The sequence below is a fragment of the Simochromis diagramma genome, unplaced genomic scaffold (assembly GCF_900408965.1).
Source record: "Simochromis diagramma unplaced genomic scaffold, fSimDia1.1 OVJJ01000131.1, whole genome shotgun sequence".
In the NCBI taxonomy this organism is placed as follows: Eukaryota; Metazoa; Chordata; class Actinopteri; order Cichliformes; family Cichlidae; genus Simochromis; species Simochromis diagramma.
The window spans coordinates 3,771,419-3,794,907 of record NW_024387200.1 but is presented as its reverse complement, the minus strand read 5'-3'; the positions used below and the strand labels follow the sequence as shown (position 1 = coordinate 3,794,907).

At 39.2% G+C, this 23,489-nt stretch overlaps 1 protein-coding gene across 6 annotated transcripts; it reads right to left on the bottom strand.

The window, feature by feature from the left end:
- Positions 1 to 1,411: 1,411 nt before the first annotated feature.
- On the bottom strand, positions 1,412 to 22,809 carry LOC120745520 (UDP-glucuronosyltransferase 2A1-like). 6 transcript variants are annotated; one of them, XM_040050473.1, is made up of 9 exons: positions 22,630 to 22,809; positions 20,636 to 21,387; positions 18,721 to 18,723; positions 12,479 to 13,105; positions 12,175 to 12,323; positions 11,899 to 12,030; positions 11,522 to 11,609; positions 10,704 to 10,923; positions 1,412 to 1,894 (listed from the first exon to the last, which is right to left on the bottom strand). In XM_040050473.1, exons 2-9 carry the CDS (start codon positions 21,351 to 21,353, stop codon positions 1,609 to 1,611), a joined length of 2,223 nt encoding a protein of 740 aa, XP_039906407.1. In that variant the 5' UTR covers positions 21,354 to 21,387; positions 22,630 to 22,809; the 3' UTR covers positions 1,412 to 1,608. The 6 variants fall into 6 exon arrangements, with proteins under 6 accessions (XP_039906407.1, XP_039906402.1, XP_039906405.1 ...); XM_040050468.1 differs by lacking the exons at positions 1,412 to 1,894; positions 10,704 to 10,923; positions 11,522 to 11,609; ... (2 more) ...; positions 12,479 to 13,105; positions 18,721 to 18,723 and adding exons at positions 15,146 to 16,019; positions 18,351 to 18,570; positions 18,817 to 18,904; ... (1 more) ...; positions 20,337 to 20,485; positions 21,662 to 21,700 and having other exon boundaries at positions 22,630 to 22,731; XM_040050471.1 differs by lacking the exons at positions 1,412 to 1,894; positions 10,704 to 10,923; positions 11,522 to 11,609; ... (2 more) ...; positions 12,479 to 13,105; positions 18,721 to 18,723 and adding exons at positions 15,146 to 16,019; positions 18,351 to 18,570; positions 18,817 to 18,904; ... (1 more) ...; positions 20,337 to 20,485; positions 22,480 to 22,550 and having other exon boundaries at positions 22,630 to 22,662.
- Between the last annotated feature and the right edge of the window lie 680 nt (positions 22,810 to 23,489).

Here is a 23,489-nt window from a genome sequence, read left to right as displayed (position 1 = left end):
GGCCTAGACTATAAGAATATTTCCAACACCCTGAAACTGAGAAGCAGCACAGTGGTCAAGACCATAAGGCAGTTTAAGAGTACAGGTTCCACCCAGAACAAACCTCACCATGGTTAACCAAAGAAGTTGAGTGCACGTGCTCAGCATCATATCTAGAGGTTGCCTTTAGAAAATAGCTGTATGAGTGCTGTCAGCATTGCTGTAGAGGTTGAAGGCATGGAGGGTCAGCCTGTCAGTGTTCAGACCATATGCCACACACTGCATCAAATGGTCATTGTCCCAGAAGGAAGCCTCTTCTAAAGATAATGCACAACAAAGCCTGCAAACAGTTTGCTGAAGAAAAGCAGGCTAAGAGCATGGATTACCTGTGATCTGATGAAACCAAGACAAACTTATTTGGTTCAGATGGTGTCAGGGGTGTGTGGCAGAAACCAGGTGAGGAGTACAAAGACAGTGTGGCTTGCCTCCAGTCAAGCATGGTGGTGGGATGCCATTGTTTGGGGCTGCAAGAGTGCTGCTGGCACTGAGGAGCTACAGTTAATTGAGGTAACCATGAATGCCAATGTACTGTGTGACATACTGAAGCAGAGAATGATTCCCCCCCAAAACAGTGCCCTGTTAAATAAACTGAGGTTAAAGGTACTTGACTGCCCAACCATGTCTACAATCTTAAACCCTATTGAACATCTGTGGGGCATCCTCAAATGGGAGGTGGAGGAGCACAAGGTCTCTAACATCTACCAGCTCCATGATGTCATAATGGAGGAGTGGAAGCGGACTCCAGTTTAGTTCCGGTTTAGACATCAATGGCTGTATGTTGAGTTATTTTGAGCAAATTTACACTGTTATACAAGCTGTACACTGACTACTTTACATTGTGTCAAAGTGTCATATCTTTAGTGTTGTCCCATGAAAACATATAATAAAATTTAAAAAATGTGAGGGGTGTACTCACTTTTGTGAGATACTGTATATAGCCACATTACATTACATCGTGTTCAGGACACCAGGATGTAGTGGTTGCTTTTTCATATTACTTTTTTTTCTTCTTTTCATATTCTGAACTATCGTCAAAAAAAATGGAAAATTGAGTTTTAGGACACCGCAGCACTTTAAGTAAAAACTTATTCCTGTACTTTTCAACATGTTCATACAAAGGAAATGTTTACGAAATTTTGTCATCCAAATGTATCAGCTTGTATCAACCTCTTTCATAAGATGATTTAGTGTTTTTTTGTTTTTCCTCATAATTCATAATAACATAATTTATGTAAAATTTTAATTTGAACCTTTTATATCTATATGACTGTTGATGGCATGGATGTATGCCTAGATTACTAAAAGAGAAACTTGTGTTACTCAGCTAAAGGCATAGAATGAATTTTCTTTTCTTAAAAAAATATACTCAACAGCCAATCAGCATTTGGTTTTTAATGTCAGATTAACTTCAGGTACATTTATGCAAATTAACACACTTGTAATTAGTTAAAGTAATCAGTGGTGATACATAAAGAATAAGATGGTGGGAAACTAAACATACATGAAAGAAAATCTCATGTAGGTAACAAATACTGCACTGGTCCCACATCTCTGTTTCAGTTCAGTCTGTTATTCAGCCTTCCTTTTCTTTTTTCCTTTCCTGACACAACACCTGTTCAAACAGAAACTGCAGGTATTTATGAAGATGAATATGAGAAGTAGAACTATAGCGAGGAAGAAGCCCAGGACATCCAGGCTGTGATACTGGTACCAGGTGAGCTCATGGGCCTGGACCCTCAAGTGCTTGGCCCCTTTGTTTCTCAGTGTGAATTCAATCCAGAATACTGCTTCTTCCAGAGCACTCATGGGTCTGTCGTGGTGGATGCTGGACAGCTGCATAGCATTTTCTTTGTACCTGTGAATGTGTATATGAATTAAAAAACATAATCTGAATTGTTACATTTTTATTATTTTTTTCCTCTTTATTTATAGAATTTTTACATGTAGCTTGACATATCAGGGCTAATAAAATAAGTACCAAATGATACAAAGATATACCTCATTACAGTTCAGGCAATTACAATTTTTGAGAACTAGTGAACAGCTGATAACCAGTCCTGATCCAAACGTCCAATCCAATAAAAAAAAAAAATAAAAAAAAAATAGGCAAGGCTTGAGTGTAACACTCAAAACAGGAGAGAGCACTGCAAAATAAAAAAGTCCTGTATAACTGAAGTGTTGTGCAGGTAAAAAACACATGAGTTAAATACGAGGTGGATGTGTTGCCACTGTTACACAGGTCAGGAATGTCGGGGTATATTTTAGATAGTCTAGATCAGTCTTTCTCAAACTGTGGTATGCGTACCACTAGTAGTACTTGGGTTCTCTCTGGTGGTACGTGGAAAAGCTCCAATTTTTTTAAGATTAAATAATGTGCCATTGTGGAGGCTCCCGACGTTTTCGGGTTGGAGTGAACCAGAAAACGTCTCTCCAACCGCGAGTCCTCTGTGAAGAGCAGCCTTTCCTTATCGCCAGCGGTCACGGCAACTACAGAGCGCTGGCAGGCTCGTTTCCCTGGGCCCTAAAACTGCAAAGATGGAACGGCACTGATGGTAAAAACACAGCCCTTTTCCGCAGTGCCACAATCCTAGCCACAATCGATGAGTTGGAGAATCCGTGGCGCGGGAGATGCCGTTGGTGAGTCGGGAACTATCACCTGGATGCCGAAGCTCTTGGTAGCCAGGAGAAGGCAACCTGCTTCTTCTGCGAGTGAATGGTAATCCTTTGCGGCCAGCAGTGGGGAGTTGGCGAGGTCACCTCGCAACGGAAACTGTCGGAGAAAGAGGAATCCACCGTCATCCGTTTCTAGCAAGGGCAGCATGCCCTCCATGAGCTTGAGAGCTGTACCATCACCCAGGCCTGAGAGAGGGTGTTTATCAGCCCGCTCTGCATCGGAGAGGGAGTAGCACCACAGCAGCAGTGCCTTGAGAACGGTGTATTTCCCTTGGGTGGGGGGGGATCACCATCATCATCATGGAGGGTCATCACACAGCGGGTGGACAGCGGATCCAGCGAGGCCACCACACGATAGTAATTCATGTGGTCAGCTGAAACGTCACGAAGAGCAAACTGAACTTCGACGAGCACGAACCACAAAGGAGGGTCGTGAAGCTATAATTCCGGCAGCTTAACCGCAACAGCAAAAGATAAAATGTACAGCTCTGCTATCACTTCCAACATAAATGAAGACTGAAAAATAAACAGCAGTGGCGTTTGTAGGGTTACTGAAGTTGGGCTAGCTGGTATATAATTATGTGCTGCACGGTGGCTAGCTGCACAGCTATGTTAGCATAACATAAACTCAGTGAAGCTGGAGTATGATAGCTAACTTTTTACAACTCGATAAAAGTTGACGCGAGAGTTCCTGATGATTAGGAACAAATTTAATCGAATGGCTGGATGCTGTAAACAGACCAAACTTCAGTCAGGAGAAAAACTGAGATAATCCATCCACAATCCAAGGTTAGTCATTAATATTCTGCTGCATGGGCTGGGGTGTAGTTACATCGTAAGGTTTTAAAAACTGAGCTTTAAAATGATTAGCAGTAATAAAAACCGAGGGAGGCCGACAGTGATCACTGACTGTTTTTAGGGGCTTGTTCAAAATAAATAGAACAAAATAAAAAGCATTAAACCCGCTTTAATAAATGCAGAGTAGTTTGGACCCAGAAGCAGGGTTCATCAGGTAATCACTTAAAGATTGGATATCCCACCTGCTGTGAATGTTTTGATGCAGTACAGTTGTTATATTATCACTCGTCACATCTTGTTTATGAAAGTTAAAATAAATAATATTCATATAAGACATAAAATTGTCTTGTGTAAACTGTATGTAGGTGTTAAATAGGCCTATACTACTGTACTTTAATGTCGGTCATAAGCATGGTACTTTAAGAGCCATATATTTTATGAGGTGGTACCCATTGCAAAAAGTTTAGATCTTGAGAAGTGCAATCTGTACACCGTCTTAAACTGAATAAGGGAGAGTCTTGCACATGAGGACGAGGTATGAATTCTGTCAATTACTTTGTCCCAGTAATCTTTCCCAAACTTAAGGCCCAGGTCCTGTTCCCAACTTTTTTTTTTTTTTTGGGGGGGGGGTTTCAGTAATTGCCCCATGTCTTAATTAAGGTATTTAATAATAATAATAATGGATTGCATTTATATAGCGCTTTTCGGGGCCCTCAAAGCGCTGTACAATTCCACTTTTCATTCACTCTCACATTCACACACTGGTGGAGGCAAGCTACAGTTGTAGCCACAGCTGCCCTGGGGCAGACTGACAGAAGCGAGGTTGCCATATCGCGCGATGGGCTCCTCTGGCCATCACCAGTAGGCGGTAGGTGAAGTGTCTTGCCCAAGGACACAACGCCGAGACTGTCATAGCCGGGGCTCGAACCGGCAACCTTCCGGTTACAAGACGAACTGCCAACTCTTTGAGCCACGATCGCCCTTTTTTGTGTTATAAGAGCCTTACTGTGAGACTTCAGCTCAAATAATTCTTCCTACCATTGCTTAGGGGGCTGACTTGGAAACTCTGGCAAGATAGAAGATGCACAGTGTCTTATTTGACAATAGCGGAAGAAATGATACAAGTTATAATAATACAAATTATACAAAGAAGACAGGTCACTAAAGCTTAGAATAGTGTTATGTTTAAAAAAAAAAAAATCCTAAAAACATGTAATACCCATCCCTCGTGGACTCCCATATACACGAGTTCACGAGGGATGGTGGCAATAGGTGGTTGTTACAGATTGGGGCCAGAGCAGAGGCAGAGACTGAATTGAAGTGACACTTTTTTTGGATATATGGCGCCCTCCAGTGATTACTTACCTGATGATCTGAGGAAAACTATAGTGAGAGGGGCAGCCCCATTCCAATGGCAGGTTGGGTTTGTCAGGACAAATGTGTAAATGGCTGGTAGACCCAGTTATTTACCATACTCTATTAGTTTTCTTTTTACATGTCTCAGACTGCTTATTTGTCATGGTTGACTGTGTGGCAGGCAGGCAGGCAGGAGTGGTGGACCCAATACGCAGGACTCTTGGAGACAGAACTTAAACTGAAAACGCAGCTTTATTGCTGGAAAAACTCCTCAAACTATGACTCACAAAACTGAACAAAAACTTACAAACAGTGGTGCTGGAGAACTGGAACATGACAAACACACAGCATGGAGAGGGTAAGAGGATGAACAGACGTTAACGACACGACACCGAGTAAGGGGAAGACACAGACACTAAATACAAGAGGTGAACGGAGTGAAGAGGAAACAGCTGGGAGACACGGCTGACGCTGATTACACTGACGAGACAGGGAGAGCACAAAGCTGAACGCACTGACATAGGACACAGAACTACAAAATAAAACAGGAAGCACACGACAGAGACACAGACGCAGACTCATAAGCAGGCATACCGAATATAACACATAGAACTCAAACAATAATAATCATCATCAACAAAACACCAGAGAAACAAAACGTTCATTCAAAATAGATCAGAACTCAGAATGCTGGGTCAATACTGACCCAGAACCGTGACATTATTGTGTTGTTTTTGTTGTTTGTTGTTGTTGTTGTTTTGTATCAAAAAATTCAAATAAAGAGATACATTTAAAAAAAAAAACAACTTTGTGGTACTTGAACTTTTATGCTCATTAGACCTTTATTACGGTGGCCCCGGTGTACAAAATCCAAAACACGTACAAAATCCAAAACACATGCAAACTCCAAATCACAATGGAAGTGCTCCAGGACGCTAGGGGCAGTGTTGAGCTCGATTTGCAAAATAAACGGCAAGTTTGTTGGGCTGTATGGGACGGTCTAGTCTCCGTCACGCTGCCCAGGTTGCCTAGTAACCATGATACTAACCGCTGGAAACGTGTTATACAACTTTGTTTGACAGAAATGAAGGAGAACATATTTTGTTCATTTGTTTGTTTCTGCAAGAGCTTTGTGTGATTTGATAAGTATCTGAGGCTGAGACCACAGGACAGTAAAACATGATTTTTGGGCTTCATTTCTGTACTGAACAGTCATTTAAGATTAGTTAGTAAATAACAATTAGCTAATGTTGTTCATGAGACTAAAGTCATATCACTTTGGTAATGTAAATATAATATGGCCAATATTATAGTTATTATATTAATCATTATTAGCTATTACAGCAGTGAACATGAACTCTGTGTCAAATACTGAGCCTCAGTACAGATTCAAGTTGCAGTTATTTATGTCTTATCACCTTAAATCTTCACTCAAAGACAAGTATCTTTGACAGTGCATATATAGGTGTATCATATATAAGAGACAAATGTTGTTCCTTCAGTATGTTGGCATTACTAAATTTGGCTCATTGCTTACATATATTTATAAAAAGAAAATGTACAAGCTGTGAAAACTGTTTCTGATAGAATGAAGAGTAGACTGATATATGACCATGTCATAACTGCTTTATTTACGGGTTGTACGGAAGCCCCAAATGCAATTTCATTGTTCTCTGACAATGACAATAAATATTAAAAATAAATAAATAAAAATAAATTAAGTCATACAGAATAGATATCAGAGCCTTAAACAGGCTGACTCCTGCTAAATGGTTCAAACTGGGCAGAAAGTATACAAACACATAACATCCTTATAGAATATGATGTAACACTATAGATCAACTTACCTCAGAATATATAAAGGATATAACAACCCGTTCTCACTCCCAAAGCGTAACATTTTACGCTAGGTGACAAATCGTCACCATATTACGTTTTCGGCTACCCACCACGTTCCTAAATGACGACCTCGGAAAAAGAGGAAATATGAGAACCGTCTGGACTGAACCTACACATGTTCGCTCTTTTTCTTCAAATCGCTTAGAAACACGCTATTTAACATCATTAAAGTCCTGGTTAAGGTCAAGAATAAGGTTATGGTCAGGGCTAGGGATAAGGTTAGGTTTAGGGCTGGAATACAGGGCTGGAACGTCTACTACCGCGGGAGCGTCATTGCACTGGATTCCAGCCATAACCCGCCGCGTACCATAAGAACGCCGAAGGTCTCCTTTCGCGTTCCTCAGGAACGCCGCGGGACGTGACAAAACGTCGACATGTTACGCCTTGGGAGTGAGAACGCTCTGGATATAAACAATTACAGCAATATGATGCAACAAACACAGCAGTGCTACTAATCCAAAATACTCAAAGCTTCATAGAACTGAAACAAACATTTATTTTGAGGTCCATTCTGCTGCTGATACATACTTTAGGTTTCTGAATATTAAACTTGTTTCTGCCTTTCATAGTGTGTAACCTGAATGCCCTGAGTACTTTCTCCCACACTGAAAACACTGGAATGATAAAATTATTTGAACATTACCTAATAAGACTGATTCAGGACAGACAATTAGTTATGTTAAACTTTCCTAGCTGTCCTTCACAAACAGGGAACAGTCTGTCTATTCTCTCCATCTGTCAGCTGCTGCTGGCTCTTCCTCCTCCTCTTCCTCACACACTGCTGAGTTTGTCCTGGTGGATCATCAGGGGTGCAAAGCCTCACAGATGATGTGTGCAGCAGTGGGTCCCTCAGTCTGTCCTCAGTCTGGACACTTGCAGTTGTCACACATGGACATCAAATTTGTGATAAGCTGCAGGATTCAAACACAAGTGTAACTTATAAACACATGTTCATACTTATATTACACAACCAGAGAGAAAGAAAAAGAGAGAGAGTGCAGGACAGACAGACAGGTGACAATCTCAGGTGTACACACTGCTACAAAACAGCACAAGAGAAGGAGGATTTAGTATTTGTGTTATTACAGTGCTAAACAAGAAGAGTTCCCAGATGGTGCAGTGGACACATGTGTGACTCCTGTGATTAAAGCATCTTTCTTTCAGCTTAACCATCAGCTCGTTCAAACACACGTTAAAGTCCGTTTGGCTCGACACCACCGAACAGAGGCAGCAATATAACATAGCTAACATTAACAGTGCAGTGAATCCTGCTTGTGCCGTGATATTCAGGACTACAAACCGAGCAGCATCACTGACTTCAAATTCAAATTCAAATTCAAATTTTATTTGTCACGTACACAGTCATACACAGTACGATATGCAGTGAAATGCTTGGACAACTGCTCGTGACCTAAAGAAAACAAAAAAGGAAAAGGCTATGAATAAGATAGGAAATAAATATGAAAAATTAAAAAGGGAAATAAATATGAAAAATTAAAAAGGGTAAATTTTACTAGGAAGGAATAAAATATAAATTAAGGTTAAAAAGGAAATAACTGTACAACACAAATTAGAATGAAGGGTAAATTTAACTGAGAAAGAATAAGATAAAATATATAAATTAAAGTTGAAAATAAAATAACTGTACAACAAAATACACAATACACAATATAGAACTATATAAGAATGTATGAATAAATAAATAAATATATACACAATAACAGCAGCTGTACAAATATTAACTGGAAGCTTGTTGTGTTTGTGGATATATGACTGACTTTAATTATCCATAAAATCATCACATTCTCTGTAAGATTAAAGTAAACTATTGAACGGCGTATATTTTGAAGTAAAGGCTTTAAAACCAAGTTAGTACAAACATCGCTAATGTCACATAACTTTCCCGACATGTGGCCAAAAGTAATGTTTTAATGTTCTTCATTATAAAAACATTCGCGCATAAATAAGTGACATAATATTCAGTACTTACTTCTGAAAGTTTACTCTTCAGCCGCTCCGCTTCCGCCGTTTGGCTACACCAAAATCCTTAAAATTCAGGGAAATGAAGGACGCATTTGAGGGCCGCATTTCGAGCAGCCTTTGAACTGGGACAGCCTTCGTCGTGTCGCTGTGACGTAATCGGCCTTAAAATGCGGCCTTTAAGGCTGCAGACCCAAATCCGGTCATTGGTACTTCCTGGCTTGTGTAGTTACTAGGTAAAAAAAAAAGCTCAACACTGCCCCTAGCGTCCTGGAGCATTTCCGTTGTGTTTTGGAATTTGCATGTGTTTTGGAGTTTGTAAGTGTTTTGGATTTTGTACGTGCTTTGTCTCTAGGGGCCACCGTACTTTATGACATGCTGTTAATCTGTCTTTTGAATTCTCCTATGAAGAAGAAAAACAATAGTTTGTACATAAAATATAGAAGTTGGCACTGTGACATCAACCACTGATTAGTGAAATCTTGTTTTGAAGTGTGAACCTGAGCATGGCCCTGAGAACCCAAGGGCATGTACATTCAGTGACTTGTGATTACTGTCTTTATCATCTTTCCATGTAAAGCTCTCAATTTCAGGCTCTGTGTGCGCTCACACAAAAAGAGGTGTTTTATGGGACATGTGACTCTGCTTCTGTATGAAATGATCCCTTTGATTGCCACCTAGTTCAGTCAGAGATGCTATCAGATGATGATAAAATTCTTAAAATTAATCTCTAAAGAACATAAAACTGCAAGAATAAACAGTTAAATGAGGCGAGAGATTAATGGTACAGAAAATCATTAATCTTGAAATTTATTGTAAAGAGCCCTTAACTCCAGTTAATAATTTAATCACTTTTAGCAGTCTCGGTGCTGCTGTATATTTCTAAGGAGATGGCTGCACGTTAGAGCTTAAACCCCAAACGTTAAATGTCATGGTCTCAAAGCCTAATAAGAGACATGGAAATAACTTTAGTTTGTTGCAGATTTAAGTGAAACGAATTTGATTGTGTGAATGGGTATTCTTGGTGTGTGTTCTACTATTCCATCAGTGTAAAAGAGGTTTAACAGCAAATTAGAACAAAGTACAAAAGGGTTGCTAAAACTTTTTAACACGACAAGCGTATAAGTACCCTGCACTTATGTGCAATTTGCAGGCAACAATTTAGGTTTTTGCAAGAAACAATAAAACAAGTACACTGGAAATATCCTGTGCTTTCTGGGGCACGGGTTGTGTTATGGTGTAACTAAAAAATGTTGCACAAAAAATTGCACTTAATTACAGGGTACTTGTAGTCTAACAATGTAATTATTTTATTATTTCCTGCAAAAACCTGACTTGGTACAAAACATTACATGTAATTAAAGGCTACTTGTGCCTTAGTTGTGGGTGCTACATTCATTGTAATTGTTTCATTGTTTCGCTGGTGACTCCATAATATGGTTTGCATTCCAGAAAGTACAGGGTACTTACAGTGTACTTCTTTCATTATATCCTGCAAAAACCTGACTTGACACAAAATGCACGTAAGTACAGCGCACTTGCACCATATTTGTAGTTTGTGTTATAAAGTGTTGCCAGAACATTTATATCTTTCTTTTTGTATTGCTAAATTAATACATGCACATTCCAGTGACAATAAAGGGCTCAGTGGTTTTAGTAAGGTACAGCATAACAACTTACATTTATGAAAAAAAAAAAAAGCCTCGCAAAGGCTCTATAAAGCACCCCAAAACATGCTGCAAATCAATTAAAAAAATAAATAAACGAATGAGAAACCAAGACCAGATTGTGTTCAGTGTAGGTTGATCACTGTGACTTGAAATTGCAAATAATTCTGGTTTAAGGTATGTTATGCTTGGCCTTCATACTTTTCATACTCTTGAGCCCACACTCATCTTTGCTATAAAATCTATACTTTCAAATCCTAACCAAAAGTATATATAGTTCAAAGAACTCACGATTTGTAGTTGATGACTGTGTTGATTGCGTCTCTAAGACCTTCAGACGTCATGAAGTTCAAGTTGAGAATAACTGCAGCTCCTTTTTCTTTCATATGGACCATGTTGTCTGGCTGGTCAGCAAACATGGGGATGCCCACCATGGGAACGCCGTGGTAGATGGCTTCATAAATCCCGTTTGTACCTCCATGGGTGATGAAAGCTCTAGCTTTAGGGTGACCTAAGACATGTCAAATAACCATGAAACATCTGGAGTAAGTTTTTCACACTTGGACAGCAAAAAGGTTTCACTAAACCTGGACAAGTACTTAGCTTTAGTTTTAAGGTGACGTAAGGCATGCCAAATAACCATTAAACAAACCATTAAACATTTAATTACTTATTACACACTTGGACTACTTGGGAATGTCAATATATGTGAAGAAGTGATTTAAGTTGAAATTTAACTTGCATGTCCAGACATCTGTTAAAGTGGAACAGCTTTGAAAAAATGAATTAAACAAAGTAGTTTAGCACAGCGTGCAACTTGTAATCATGATTTCATCTGTGAGAAAATCATATTTCATTCAGTTCTCCTTGTTTTTAATATAACAAATGCTCACAGCCTCCAATAAAACATTTAGTGTTGAATGTGGCAAAATAAGCTCCAGGCTTTTAAAAACTTTTGTAGAAAAAATTATGTTCAGTGTGCAGTGAAAATTTGCCATCGTTGTGGAATCTGTTTTCACTAAGATAAGTTTTGATGGAATCAATGTTTCTATACTGCCCATCATCTATTGATCCGTTATTCATCTGTGATTGGTACCCACATTACTTACCCAGGAGGTCATTCTGAGGGATCCAGTCATATATTTTAGTGTTGCCACCCAAAGTTTCTGGCTTTTCTCCTCTATATCTCCACAGCACCTATAAACAGTAAGATATTTGCTAACATGATTGAGGGGGTTGTGTATGCTAGTTTTATATTGTAATGTAATTTTTCAACACTTGAAGGGTAGGGGACATCTCAAGACTTGTCATTAGAAATCATCAGACAAACAACAGACAAACAGACAAAATCTGACTTTTTGCAGGAAAAACTGAGTGATGTAAAATTTGAGATGGTAGAAATGGTAGTTTTGGTAGTCCTAGTAGTCTAAGGTGACCATATTTTGATTTCCAAAAAAGAGGACACTTGTCCTTAAAGAAAACTTAACTTTTGTGGGATCTGAGCGAGGCCTGAGGCTATCATGTTTGCCTTCTCCTTGGTGACGTTGTTGATCAGGGATCCTAAAGTGAAGATCACAATGCCATCATCTCCAGAACTCTGCACAAATTCCTCCAGATCCTGTAACAAGTCAAATATTATCCCACCACCAGCCAACCAACTGTTTTCTCATTTTTGTTCAACATTTTGATGGCTTCACTGCTCCTGGCAGGAATATTCTGTGATGTAATGATTAATCAGATGGTAATAGTTGAGTGTCCCTACCTCTGGTAAAGGTTTAGCAGGTCTGCAGTGGATCCCACCAACATATTTGAAGTTGGGGAGGAAAGGACGAGGGAATTCAAAATCCCAGTAGGTTCGGATTAACCAGATGTCTGCTTTACTCATCAACTCACAGGCACTGGTGGGAGTTCCTGTTGCAGTGCATAAGTAAAGGACATAGCACCAATAGTTCATACAAGGCATATTTTCTTAATCAGATCTGATGGGATATTAAAAAAACTGTGTTTAAATCTTTAGCAAGTTTTAAATAGTTTTATAAATCAGTGCTTTACGCCTATTTGCTCACCTTTGACATCAGAGTAATATCTGTCTAATACGTTCCAAAAAGTGTGATCAATCATGATGTCTTGGAGAGCATAGAAGAGAAAGTTCCACACTCTCTCTGAGAAGTCCATCTTATCTGTGAGTTTGCTCATAGCACCGGGAACAAAGGATGGTGGAGCAGGCATCTGACCACAATGCCTCTCCCAGTTATTAGCTAAGGAGAAGCGCAAGGAGAAGACAAGTGGGATCCCCAAAATATCTGCTACCAAGTCACTGCCAGGGTAGAGGGGGTCAGCCAAGAAAAGGTCGTACTTTCCTTCTTTCAATTTCTTCATGACGGCTTCTGATTTCACCACACCGTCCAAATACTGGATAGAAAACTGCAGGTCAGTTTTCATTATGTCAATGAATCTGATGTAGAGCTCCAAGTAGTTCATATAATCAATCTCGTATATGGAGAATCGGAGGAGCTCTTCTAGAAACTCTTCCATAGCCTCCAATGAGAAAGAGGTATTGAAGGGCTCATAGTGAAAGCGGGAAGGTTCATTGGTGTTCATGTACATTGATGAGCTCGGGACCAGTACAGTCACCTGGTGTCCTCTGTCAACCAGCGTCTCCAGAACAGGCTTAATGTTTATCCAGTGGCTGCCTTCGGTGTACCACACCAAAATGTTCCCTCCGTTTGCACTCCATGTCGCACAAAGTACCATCAGGACGCAGGCAGTGAGACGCAGATCCATGGTGTCTGAATGTCAGCAGGAAAACCAGCTGTGGTCTGATCCTTTGTAGAAGTATCGCAGGAAAGATAATTATTAACTCAAAGTTAACCTCTGACTCACTTCTTTCTGTACAGTATTGCTCATTTCACAATGGGTTAAAAGTTAATGGGAATAAAGTTGACAGTACTGAAAAAAGCAGGACTGATCCGGTATGAGAAATCCACTAAGAAATTAGTAAAAATGTCAGAGCTCGACGTTGTTGTTAGTCGGGTAGAGACGGAGTGAAGTAATGCAAAACAATGGTCATTTCAACTGTATAGGCTTGAACACTGTTGCATAATCTGAGGAAGTTGTGGGTGCTTGTGCAACTGTTTCCATGCATGCCACTGAAACACAAAGGAGTCAGGATTGTTAGGAGTCAAACAAGCTGTAACCCCATTGATGATTTGACTCTGCCAGTGTTGAGGTTCAAGGTTAAGCCAATATTTAAAAGGTGATGGAGAGTTATCATTCAAGACATATCTGGTAAAATAAAGGAATTGATAAAAAGTTTTTTTTACAGTCTGTGTGATGATCTCTCCAGATTTTTTGAGGAGAATGTGAAGGATGAAGTTGAAGTGCCCCGAGGCAACTGCTGTTGTGATTTGGCACTATTTAAATACAACTGAATTCAACTGAACTCACTTTAATAAGAGAGGTCCAAAAGATCCTGTTGAGTTTCATGAGTCCTGACTCCATTCTAACTGGATACAGCCTTAAAACATACTTGTGTTTAATCAAATTTACCTTTCAGCTTCTTTTTTATATTTATTAATACACAGCCATTTTCACATCTGTCAGTTACAATCCTCACTAAACTTTGATACACAAGAAAAAGATATGAAACCACCTGGATATTTGAAACCACAAGCATGCACGTTTGTCACATCTGAAGACGGCACTCTGAGTGCTTGTCAATGAAATCCCCCCCCTGACCTCACCTTTTATATAACGTGATAAGATACAAGATACAACATGCCAAACACAATTACCTGACTGAGAGAAACAGATATTGAAACGGCATCATGCTCATGTGGTCTTGTCCTGCAGAGTTGGAATTAATTGATTATGAGTCGTTTCTGGGCAGAAGTGTAAAAATATACAGTAATGTTTGAGACAAAAGTGATTTGGCAAGAACATGCATACAAAAGTAATCTCACTTTATATCTCTCAGTCTTAACAAATTTCAATTCAACAATCTTAACTCTACTATTTGTAATGTGCCTAACCAAAGTTTGCCTACAACTTTGACCACCACATGGCAACTGGAAAAAGTCTTGATGTAGCTACTCGCACCTTTCTTGGAGTAGTAACAAATATTAAAGGATTTGCAACTAAGCTAATCAAATAGCTTAATCATATTTTTTATATGAAAGATCTCTCAAAAAATTTTAAAACATGTTTGGACTGTTATTAACACTTACATATTCATAGATATCAGCCTCTTCTATCAGTCTACAAGAATGTTGTTAATCAAAGATCATTTTTACTCTTGAAGAGCTATCGTGTTTGGGTTTTTTGTTTTTTCATAGGAAATGAGCATGGTGTCTTTCTGGGAGACTCTAGTGGTGATGAGGGTCTCCTTCAAGGTTTTCATTCATTGCATGCTGTCCCATTGACTAAAACACTGGTACTTCCTCTGCCTCTCCATTGTATTTTCTACATCTTCCAGGGCAGAGTTAATGCTGTATCTACTCACAAGTTGTGAAAGTACTGCTGGCTCTATTTCACATTAAATTGACACATCTATTGGATAAATGTTTTGGACAGTAAAATGTAGGTTGCTTTTTTTGTAACCAGTAAGAAAATCTTCAGATGTCTTCCTGTTTACTACAGCTGCTCCATGGGATGGTGATAGATACATCAGTGGTTAAAAGCTAACCCGCAACAAGCTCACAGCTGAATACATCATAATGATCCATTCAAGAGAGTGATGGGTCACCACCATGCAAATGTTTTATTTGTTATTGCAAAATCCTTACAGAGTATCATCTCATTGTTGAGTTAATTTGATCCACATAAAGATAAATTATTATCATACAGTGAAATCTGACTTTAAATTCCACAGAATCATGATCCAGATATCAGATTTATTGATGAAGATGTTGATTGTCACAATTCCTAGATTGAATTGATTAATAAAAAAATAAATAAAAAATTTAAAAAAAAAAGGAAAAGAGTAAATAAAATATATGCATAAATAATGAAATGCTTTTTAGGAAAATATTTCTTTATGCTTTAAATAACAAAAACAAGTTTGAATATACTGAATTCAATCTGATGTTAGTGTTTTTTCCTAACAAACAAACAAAAAAAAAAAAACAGCCAATCAGTATTTGCTTTTTAATGTCAGATCAACTTCAGGTTCTGTTACGCAAATTAGTGCATCTGTTAAAGTCATTAGTGGTGGTGCATAAAGGAGAAGATGAAGGGAAATTCAACATATATGAAAGAAAGTTTCATGCTGGTAACAAATATTACCCCAGTCCAACATTCACAGCACCGTTTCAGTTTAGTTGTTATTCAGCCTTCCTTTTTGTCTTTCCTCTCCTGACACAACACCTGTGCAAGCAGAAACTGCAGGTCTTGATGAAGATGAATATGAGGAGTAGAACTATAGTGAGGATGAAGCCCAGGACATCCAGGCTGAGATACTGGTACCAGGTGAGTTCATGGGCCTGGACCCTCAGGTGCTTGGCCCCTTTGTTTCTCAGTGTGAACTCGATCCAGAATACTGCCTCTTCCAGAGCACTGATGGGTCTGTCGTGGTGGATGCTGGACAGCCGCATAATATTTTCTTTGTACCTGTGAATGTGCATATTGGGTTCAAAAAATTAACCTTTGAATTGTTATACTATCATTTATTTATTTATTTGCCAGACAATAAAGGGATGTATTTCAAAACTCTAAAACTGATAACGCCTCAAGTTAAAATTGACATCTAGAGATATTTCAATCATTTTGTGGCCTTTGAAGCTTTTGTGGTACTTCAGCTATCAAGCTCATTAGACCCTTGTTCCTTTATGACCTGCTATTATCTATTATCTATACCAAAAAACCCTTTCAATCATGAACTGTAGAAAAAAGATGGAAGCCAAATAAGCTCTGAGACCACAAGATCATTGGCAAAGGGTTTACTGAGGTTAGAAGAAAGCTTCTAAACTTTCTTTGTGTTAGCTGGCTCCACAAAACTTAAAACCCCAATTGGAGATGACCGGTATCACCACAATGGTTATGAACTTTCTTTGTTAAGCCAGGCCCTCTGCTTGAGGATCTGTGTGCGCTGAAATACAAATGTGTATTTTGCAGGTCATTTGACTCTTGTTCTGCATACTAGAGGTGTTATCTGATGATAACATGGTCATTAAATTTCTCCAATGAACATAAGGTTAGTAATAAACTTTTGTAAAGAAAACCAGAAATTAATGTTGCAGAATTAGTTTTCATTTAGTTCGAGTTAATAATTCTATTGTTGAGTGTACGCCATTTTGCATGTTTTTTAAAAATGTTTTTATAGCGCATTGTGTTCTGCGTCCTGATTGGCTGTAGACCATTGTCAATCAACCTCGTACCGTGTCTCCTGTACAGTACAGAATGCGTTCAGCTTGTCAAATTGACATAAATCTTTGATCACTAGCAGTGTGACTCTGAAGTGCTGTTCTGTATGTATGTAAGTTTTCTCCCCAACAAACACAACAATGCCGACGAAACGTTTTGCACCGTCAAGAGGAACCCTGGGGACCTTTGGTTTCATTCTATAATACTGGACTTTTTTTTTTTTACGAAAGTTTGAAGTTTGAAAGTGTTTAAAACAGAAAAAAGTGTGAAAATGTTCGTGCCTGTCTGAGAAAAGTGTATAAAGTGTGTAGTGAGTAGGGATGGGTATCGTTTAGGTTTGATCCAATACCGATGCCAAACTGGTACTTTTGAAACTGTGCCGGTGCTTAAACGGTGCTCGAACCGGTGCTTAAAGAATGGAAAACACAAACTTGTCCTAAAACCTCTAATTTTTAGCTGTTTTTTTTTTTTTATAAAAAGATAACAATGTTAGTCTTTTCTGCAGTTGTAGGGCATATATGGTATCACTCTTGGCTGGAAGCAGTGCTTAAACAATGGAAAAAAAACACAAACTTTGTCCAAAAAACCTCTCATGTTTAGCCGTTTTCCACTTTTTCTTTGGTCATTTTAGCCTTTTTTGCCAGGATGAAGGGAGTATCTGCCATCAAACAAGAAGACAGCCGCATGTAACTACGACGGTGTTTACTAGTTCACCTTACGTGCATTAATTTAATAACGTGATTAGCCTACTCAACATAAATTACACTCGAACAACATTAAGCTACTTGCGCAGAGAAGAACGGCTGCTGCTGCCATCATCATCTGTCATCATTTCTGTTACACTGGCAGGGCTAGGGGCCAGGACTCTCCTCTTCGGGTTCTTGGGGGATGTTGCTAACTCCAGGTCCGATAACAGGCACCACACCCGCACTCGGTGTGAGGTCTTGCAGCAAGCTATCAAATACGGTGCATTTCTCGGCTCTTAAAAAACCCCGCTATGCGTCGCTAGGTGTTTCATCAGATTCGAGGTGTTACCTCCTTTGCACAGTATCACCTTAAAGCACTTGTTGCAGGCTGCTGAGTTTGCATCTTTTGCTGTGAAGTACAGCCAGACTTTTGACCGCTTCGCCTTGGGCATTTTTAATCTGTAGCTCTGCTCTAAAAGAACGTACGTACCTGGGCCCGCCTACTATCCTTGTAAAGGTAAAATGATTGGCTAGAATCCAAAGTGTATGACATCTCAGTTAAAAAAAAAGCACAGAAATAAAGCACTGAAATGTGCGCTGCTTTTTGGTCTGGTTACTACCGTTTATGTCAGAACCACCCATCCCTAGTAGTGAGAGGTAAAACATCTATAATAATTTAAAAAAAAATAAAGTTGGCTACTTCGCGGATTTCACCTATCGCAGGTTATTTTTGGAACGTAACTCCTGCGATAAACGAAGGACCACTGTAATCCATATTTATGTTTTGCTTGGCCTTCATACTTTTCATACTTTTTGAGCCCACATTCATCTTTGCTATAAAATTGATACTTTCAAATCCTAATCCAAAGTACAGATAGTTCAAAGAACTCACGATTTGTCATTGATGACTGTGTTGATTGCGTCTCTAAGATCTTCAGTTGTCATGAAATTCACGTTGAGAATAACTGCAGCTCCTTTAGCCTTCATATGGACCATGTTGTCTGGCTGGTCACCAAACATGGGGATGCCCACCATGGGAACGCCGTGGTAGATGGCTTCATAAATCCCGTTTGTGCCTCCATGGGTGATGAAAGCTCTAGTTTTAGGGTGACCTAAGACATGTCAAATAACCATGAAAGATCTGGAGTAAGTTTTTCACACTTGGACAGCAAAAAGGTTTCACTAAACCTGAACAACTAATTTGAGCTGATTTGAGTATTTTTGTAAAAATTCTTAGTTGGCAGTGTTACTGTGAACTTTACCGTCTCTGTGGCATCTGATTTCATTAGGATTATTTCTCATGGAATAAAAGGGAGACATAGAAAGAAATAACTATGATTGGTACCAACTTTACTTACCCAGGAGGTCATTCTGAGGAATCCAATCATATATTTGAGTGTTGGCACCCAAAGTTTCTGGCTTTTCTCCTTTGTATCTCCACAGCACCTTTAAATAGATAGTTCACATGGTGTTTTTTCATTACATCTTATTATACTTATTTATTGTAGTACATATATCACATAATTTTATTGTTGTTTTTTTTTTCCAGCATAACTAAACTTACACTGATCGGCTAAGTAGCTGCGGGAGTTGTTAATCAGTTAAAAGTTGTGCAGGTAGTACTTCAATATGTCACATTGAAAGAAGGTTTGCTGTCTCCCAGCACAGTGTCACGAGCATGGAGGAGTTTCTAGTTACATGATAGTTTGGGGAGGTATATCCATGGAGCGATGCATAGACCTACAGACTAGGCAACAGTACTTTTACTGCATTTAGGTATGTGGATAAAATCCTTGGACCCATTTTCAGACTTTACACTGATGCAGTGGGCTCTGGGTTCTTCTTGATGCACAACAATACACAGGCTCATGTGGCAGGAGTATGCTGGCAGTTCCTGGTGGATAAAGGAATGGATAGCGCTGACTGCCTGTGATGCCCTGGTACCTATTTGTGAAGTCGTCTGAAACTACAGAATACCCTGTTTGATTTGCTGCAATAATATTTCGGCAAAATAGACTAGCCTGCTGAATCATTATTTTTTACATTTGAATTTTCAGTGCGTCTTTGAATTCAGCACTTGATAGGTTGTCTTTCCCTTTACAGTCAGTATCATTATAGATATTCAACATGATTTTTTTTGCACACTGAGATCTAATGTGTTTTCAAAGGGTTCTTTTAAAATACACTGCTCAGAAATATTAATGTGAAATTTAAAAGAATAAGGATATAAAAATGAAGTAAGCCAATTCCCACAAGGTACATGCAACTTGAATAATAATTGTTAATTACAATACAACATGTTAAGAAATAGTAATTCATTTCTGATGGTCAGAAGAAGAGCACTTCTTCTCGCAGCCTCGCTTCTGTCAGTCTGCCCCAGGGCAGCTGTGGCTACAACTGTAGCTTTCCTCCACCAGTGTATGAATGTGAGAGTGAATGAATAGTGGTATTGTAAAGCGCTTTGGGTGCCTTGAAAAGCGCTATATAAATCCAATCCATTATTATTATTATCACTTGGTAATTGGTTATCTAAAACATGAAAAATTACTCCATGCTTTGCACAAATTGATTACAGTTGGCACAAATCCTCTGACCTCTGACCTTTTGTGGGATCTGAGCGAGGCCTGAGGCTATCATGTTGGCCTTCTCCTTGGTGACGTTGTTGATGATTGATCCTAAAGTGAAGATCACAATGCCATCATCTCCAGAACTCTCCACAAATTCCTCCAGATCCTGTAACAAGTCAAATATTATCCCACAGCCAACAACCAGCTGTTTTTTTTTTAATTATTTTTGTTCAAGATTTTGATGGTTTCACTGCTCCTGGCACAAATATTCTGTAATGATTAATTAGATGGTAATAGTTGAGTGTCCTTACCACTGGTAGAGGTTTAGCAGGTCTGCAGTGGATCCCACCAACATATTTGAAGTTGGGGAGGAAAGGACGAGGGAATTCAAAATCCCAGTAGGTTCGGATTAACCAGATGTCTGCTTTACTCATCAACTCACAGGCACTGGTGGGAGTTCCTGTTGCAGTGCATGAATAATAGACATCAACATATCACCAATAGTTCATGCAGGTTGTATTTTCTTAGGCAGGTTTGATGGGATATAAAAACACTACATTTAACAGTGTTGTTGTTTTTTAAACCGTGTGCTTCATGTCCATTTGCTCACCTTTGACATCAGAGTAATATCTGTCTAATACTTTCCAAGAAAACTGATTAATCACGATGTCTTGGAGAGCGTAGAAGAGAAAGTTCCACACTCTCTCTGAGAAGTCCATGTTATCTGTGAGTTTGCTCATGGCACCGGGAACAAAGGATGGTGGAGCAGGCATCTGACCACAATGCCTCTCCCAGTTATTAGCTAAGGAGAAGCGCAAGGAGAAGACAAGTGGGATCCCCAAAATATCTGCTACCAAGTCACTGCCAGGGTAGAGGGGGTCAGCCAAGAGAAGGTCATAATTTCCCTCTTTCAACTTCTTCATGACGGCTTCTGATTTCACCACACCGTCCAAATACTGGATAGAAAACTGCAGGTCAGTTTTCATTATGTCAGTGAATCTGATGTAGAGCTCCCAGTAGCTCATATAATCAATCTCATATACATTGAATTGGAGGAACTCTTCTAGAAACTCCTCCATAGCCTCCAATGAGAAAGTGACATTGAAGGGCTCATAGTGAAAGCGGGCGGGTTCATTGGTGTTCATGTACATTGACGAGCTCGGGACCAGTACAGTCACCTGGTGTCCCCTGTCAACCAATGTCTCCAGAACAACCTTCATGTTTATCCAGTGGCTGCCTTCGGTGTACCACACCAAAACGTTCCCTCCATTTGCACTTGATGTCACACAAAGTACCAGCAGGATGCAGGCAGAGAGACGCAGCTCCATGAATGTCAGCAGGAAAACCAGCTGTGGTCTGATCCTTTGGTGAAAGCATTCCAGGAAAAATAATCATTAACTCAATAAAGGTGAACTCTGGCTCACTTCTTTGTGTACTGCATTGGTCATTTCATAATGGGCTATAAAGTAATGATAGTAAACTTGACAGTAGTGGGGAAAAAAACAAGAGTAACATCTAACTTGTATGAGAATCAAAGAAATAAAAAGGATATGAAAGCCTGATGTTGTAATTGTTAGTTGAGGAGAGGCAGAGTGAAGTAATACAAAACAGTAGTCATTTCAAATGTTGAATTCACCAAACTTCTCTATGAGATGTCCAAGAAACCTTATCACATCTGAAAATATAAAAAAACTACAGTATATTCAACAAAGTATTCAACAGGATACATCTAGAAATACTGCAGTTATTTTAGTCTTTCTACAAATTTGACATAAGCCGGACAGCCGGCATTGACAGATGAAATGTGATTGGTCGGGGGAGAGGAAGCAAAAGTAACCCTACCACAATCCTTCAGAACGGCTTAACTTTCTCATAGTAGTTGCTCTTTAATTGTGCTACTATGTCTGTATAAAATACACTAAAGCAAGTGAGGTGGTTTTTAATATTAAGACAACTTTTTATTTAAAACAAACAAACAAATTAACTCAATTTTGGTGCCTGGAACAGAATTAAAAAGACTGCAGCACCGTTAAGGATGTTAAGGATGGAACCATAAAATGAGGGGAAATGAAAGGACACACACACACTCAAGATGATTACTGGTCCAAGAAAACCCTTAACTGGATTTAACTAAGGAACTGACCTTAGTCTAGGTGCTTAACAGTGAGATATTGCAATAAAACCACTAAAAAACACTAAAGATTTATTCCAGGCACAAGCATCTTTATATCTTGTGTATGTGTGCGTGCATGCAAGTAAACAATTTCTAAGTTAGCCTGCCGCCTGAACCTGACACCAGCAGCTCGATGGAACAAAATTCCCCTCGAAAGAAAGTTTCTGTCACGAGAAACACAAGCGAGAAAAAACAAAAAGCCACACGGAAAAACAAACAAGAAAGTAAGGAAAACAATCTTCGAGAATGAAGATTGTTACTGGTTGTGGCCGTTATACAACCTTGATTTAACGTGACCACAATACCGGAAGGCATTAAACTCGGGCCGCTGACGGAGACATGACCGAGCTCCCAAAAATAAAAGTATAAAGTGTCAGTATGAATGTAACTGCTTGCACAACATGGGCAAAATGTCTATAAGCGCAGCTTACCAGAGTAAAGAGACGGTGAATCGCGACAGCAGGTGACAGAACAGCTCAACGCCGCCGAAAGTAAACACGGGCCTGAATCCGCTAAAACTTCCCTGACTGATCCGGACCGGACCCGCCCCGGATGTACCACAGGCTCAATAACCGGGTCCACTTGCACAGCGGGAAGGATCATGATCGCAGTCAGATGTATGGAACAAATCATTTCACAGCTCATCTGGTCTGGATCTGTTTTGGATCCGTTCGTAGTGGCTGATTTTTGAGCAGATCCTTTCAAGATGAAATGTAGCTGAGTAACATGTTCACGGCTCTACAAAAGCTCAGGGTTTTCTTATTGCACATTTGCCTTTGATGATATTTGCAATGCTACTTTGAAAGTTAAATGTGAAATGGGGTTTAATAGTAACTCTCAATGACCGGTGTTAGAGAGCCTTGGCTATCAGTGAAGGCTGATATTAGTTCAGATTAGAGATGCTCACACTGGAGAACATTAAAACGGAGTGTTTTCTGATTCTAACTTTTTAATCCAATTCAGAAATGTCAGAAATAATTAAATCCTCTGTCTAAAAAAGCCCATCAGTAAAATGTTCATAAACTGTACGAGTTTATTACTCTTGAGTATTTTAACTTTAACAATATTTTTCAGTACATTCATACATCAGCTTTAGACAATTAAGCGCAATCATTGTTGAGTATCATTATTTGAACTGAATTATTTGCAACTCAACTGAACAAAACTAAGCAAATCAGTTAGGTTAGGTAGAATTCATGTTTTGGAGATGTACAAAACAAAAAAATCAGTGTTTCCCACACAGAGATTTTAAGATTTAGGTATATGAATGGCTGTTAGCCCCATTTTGCAC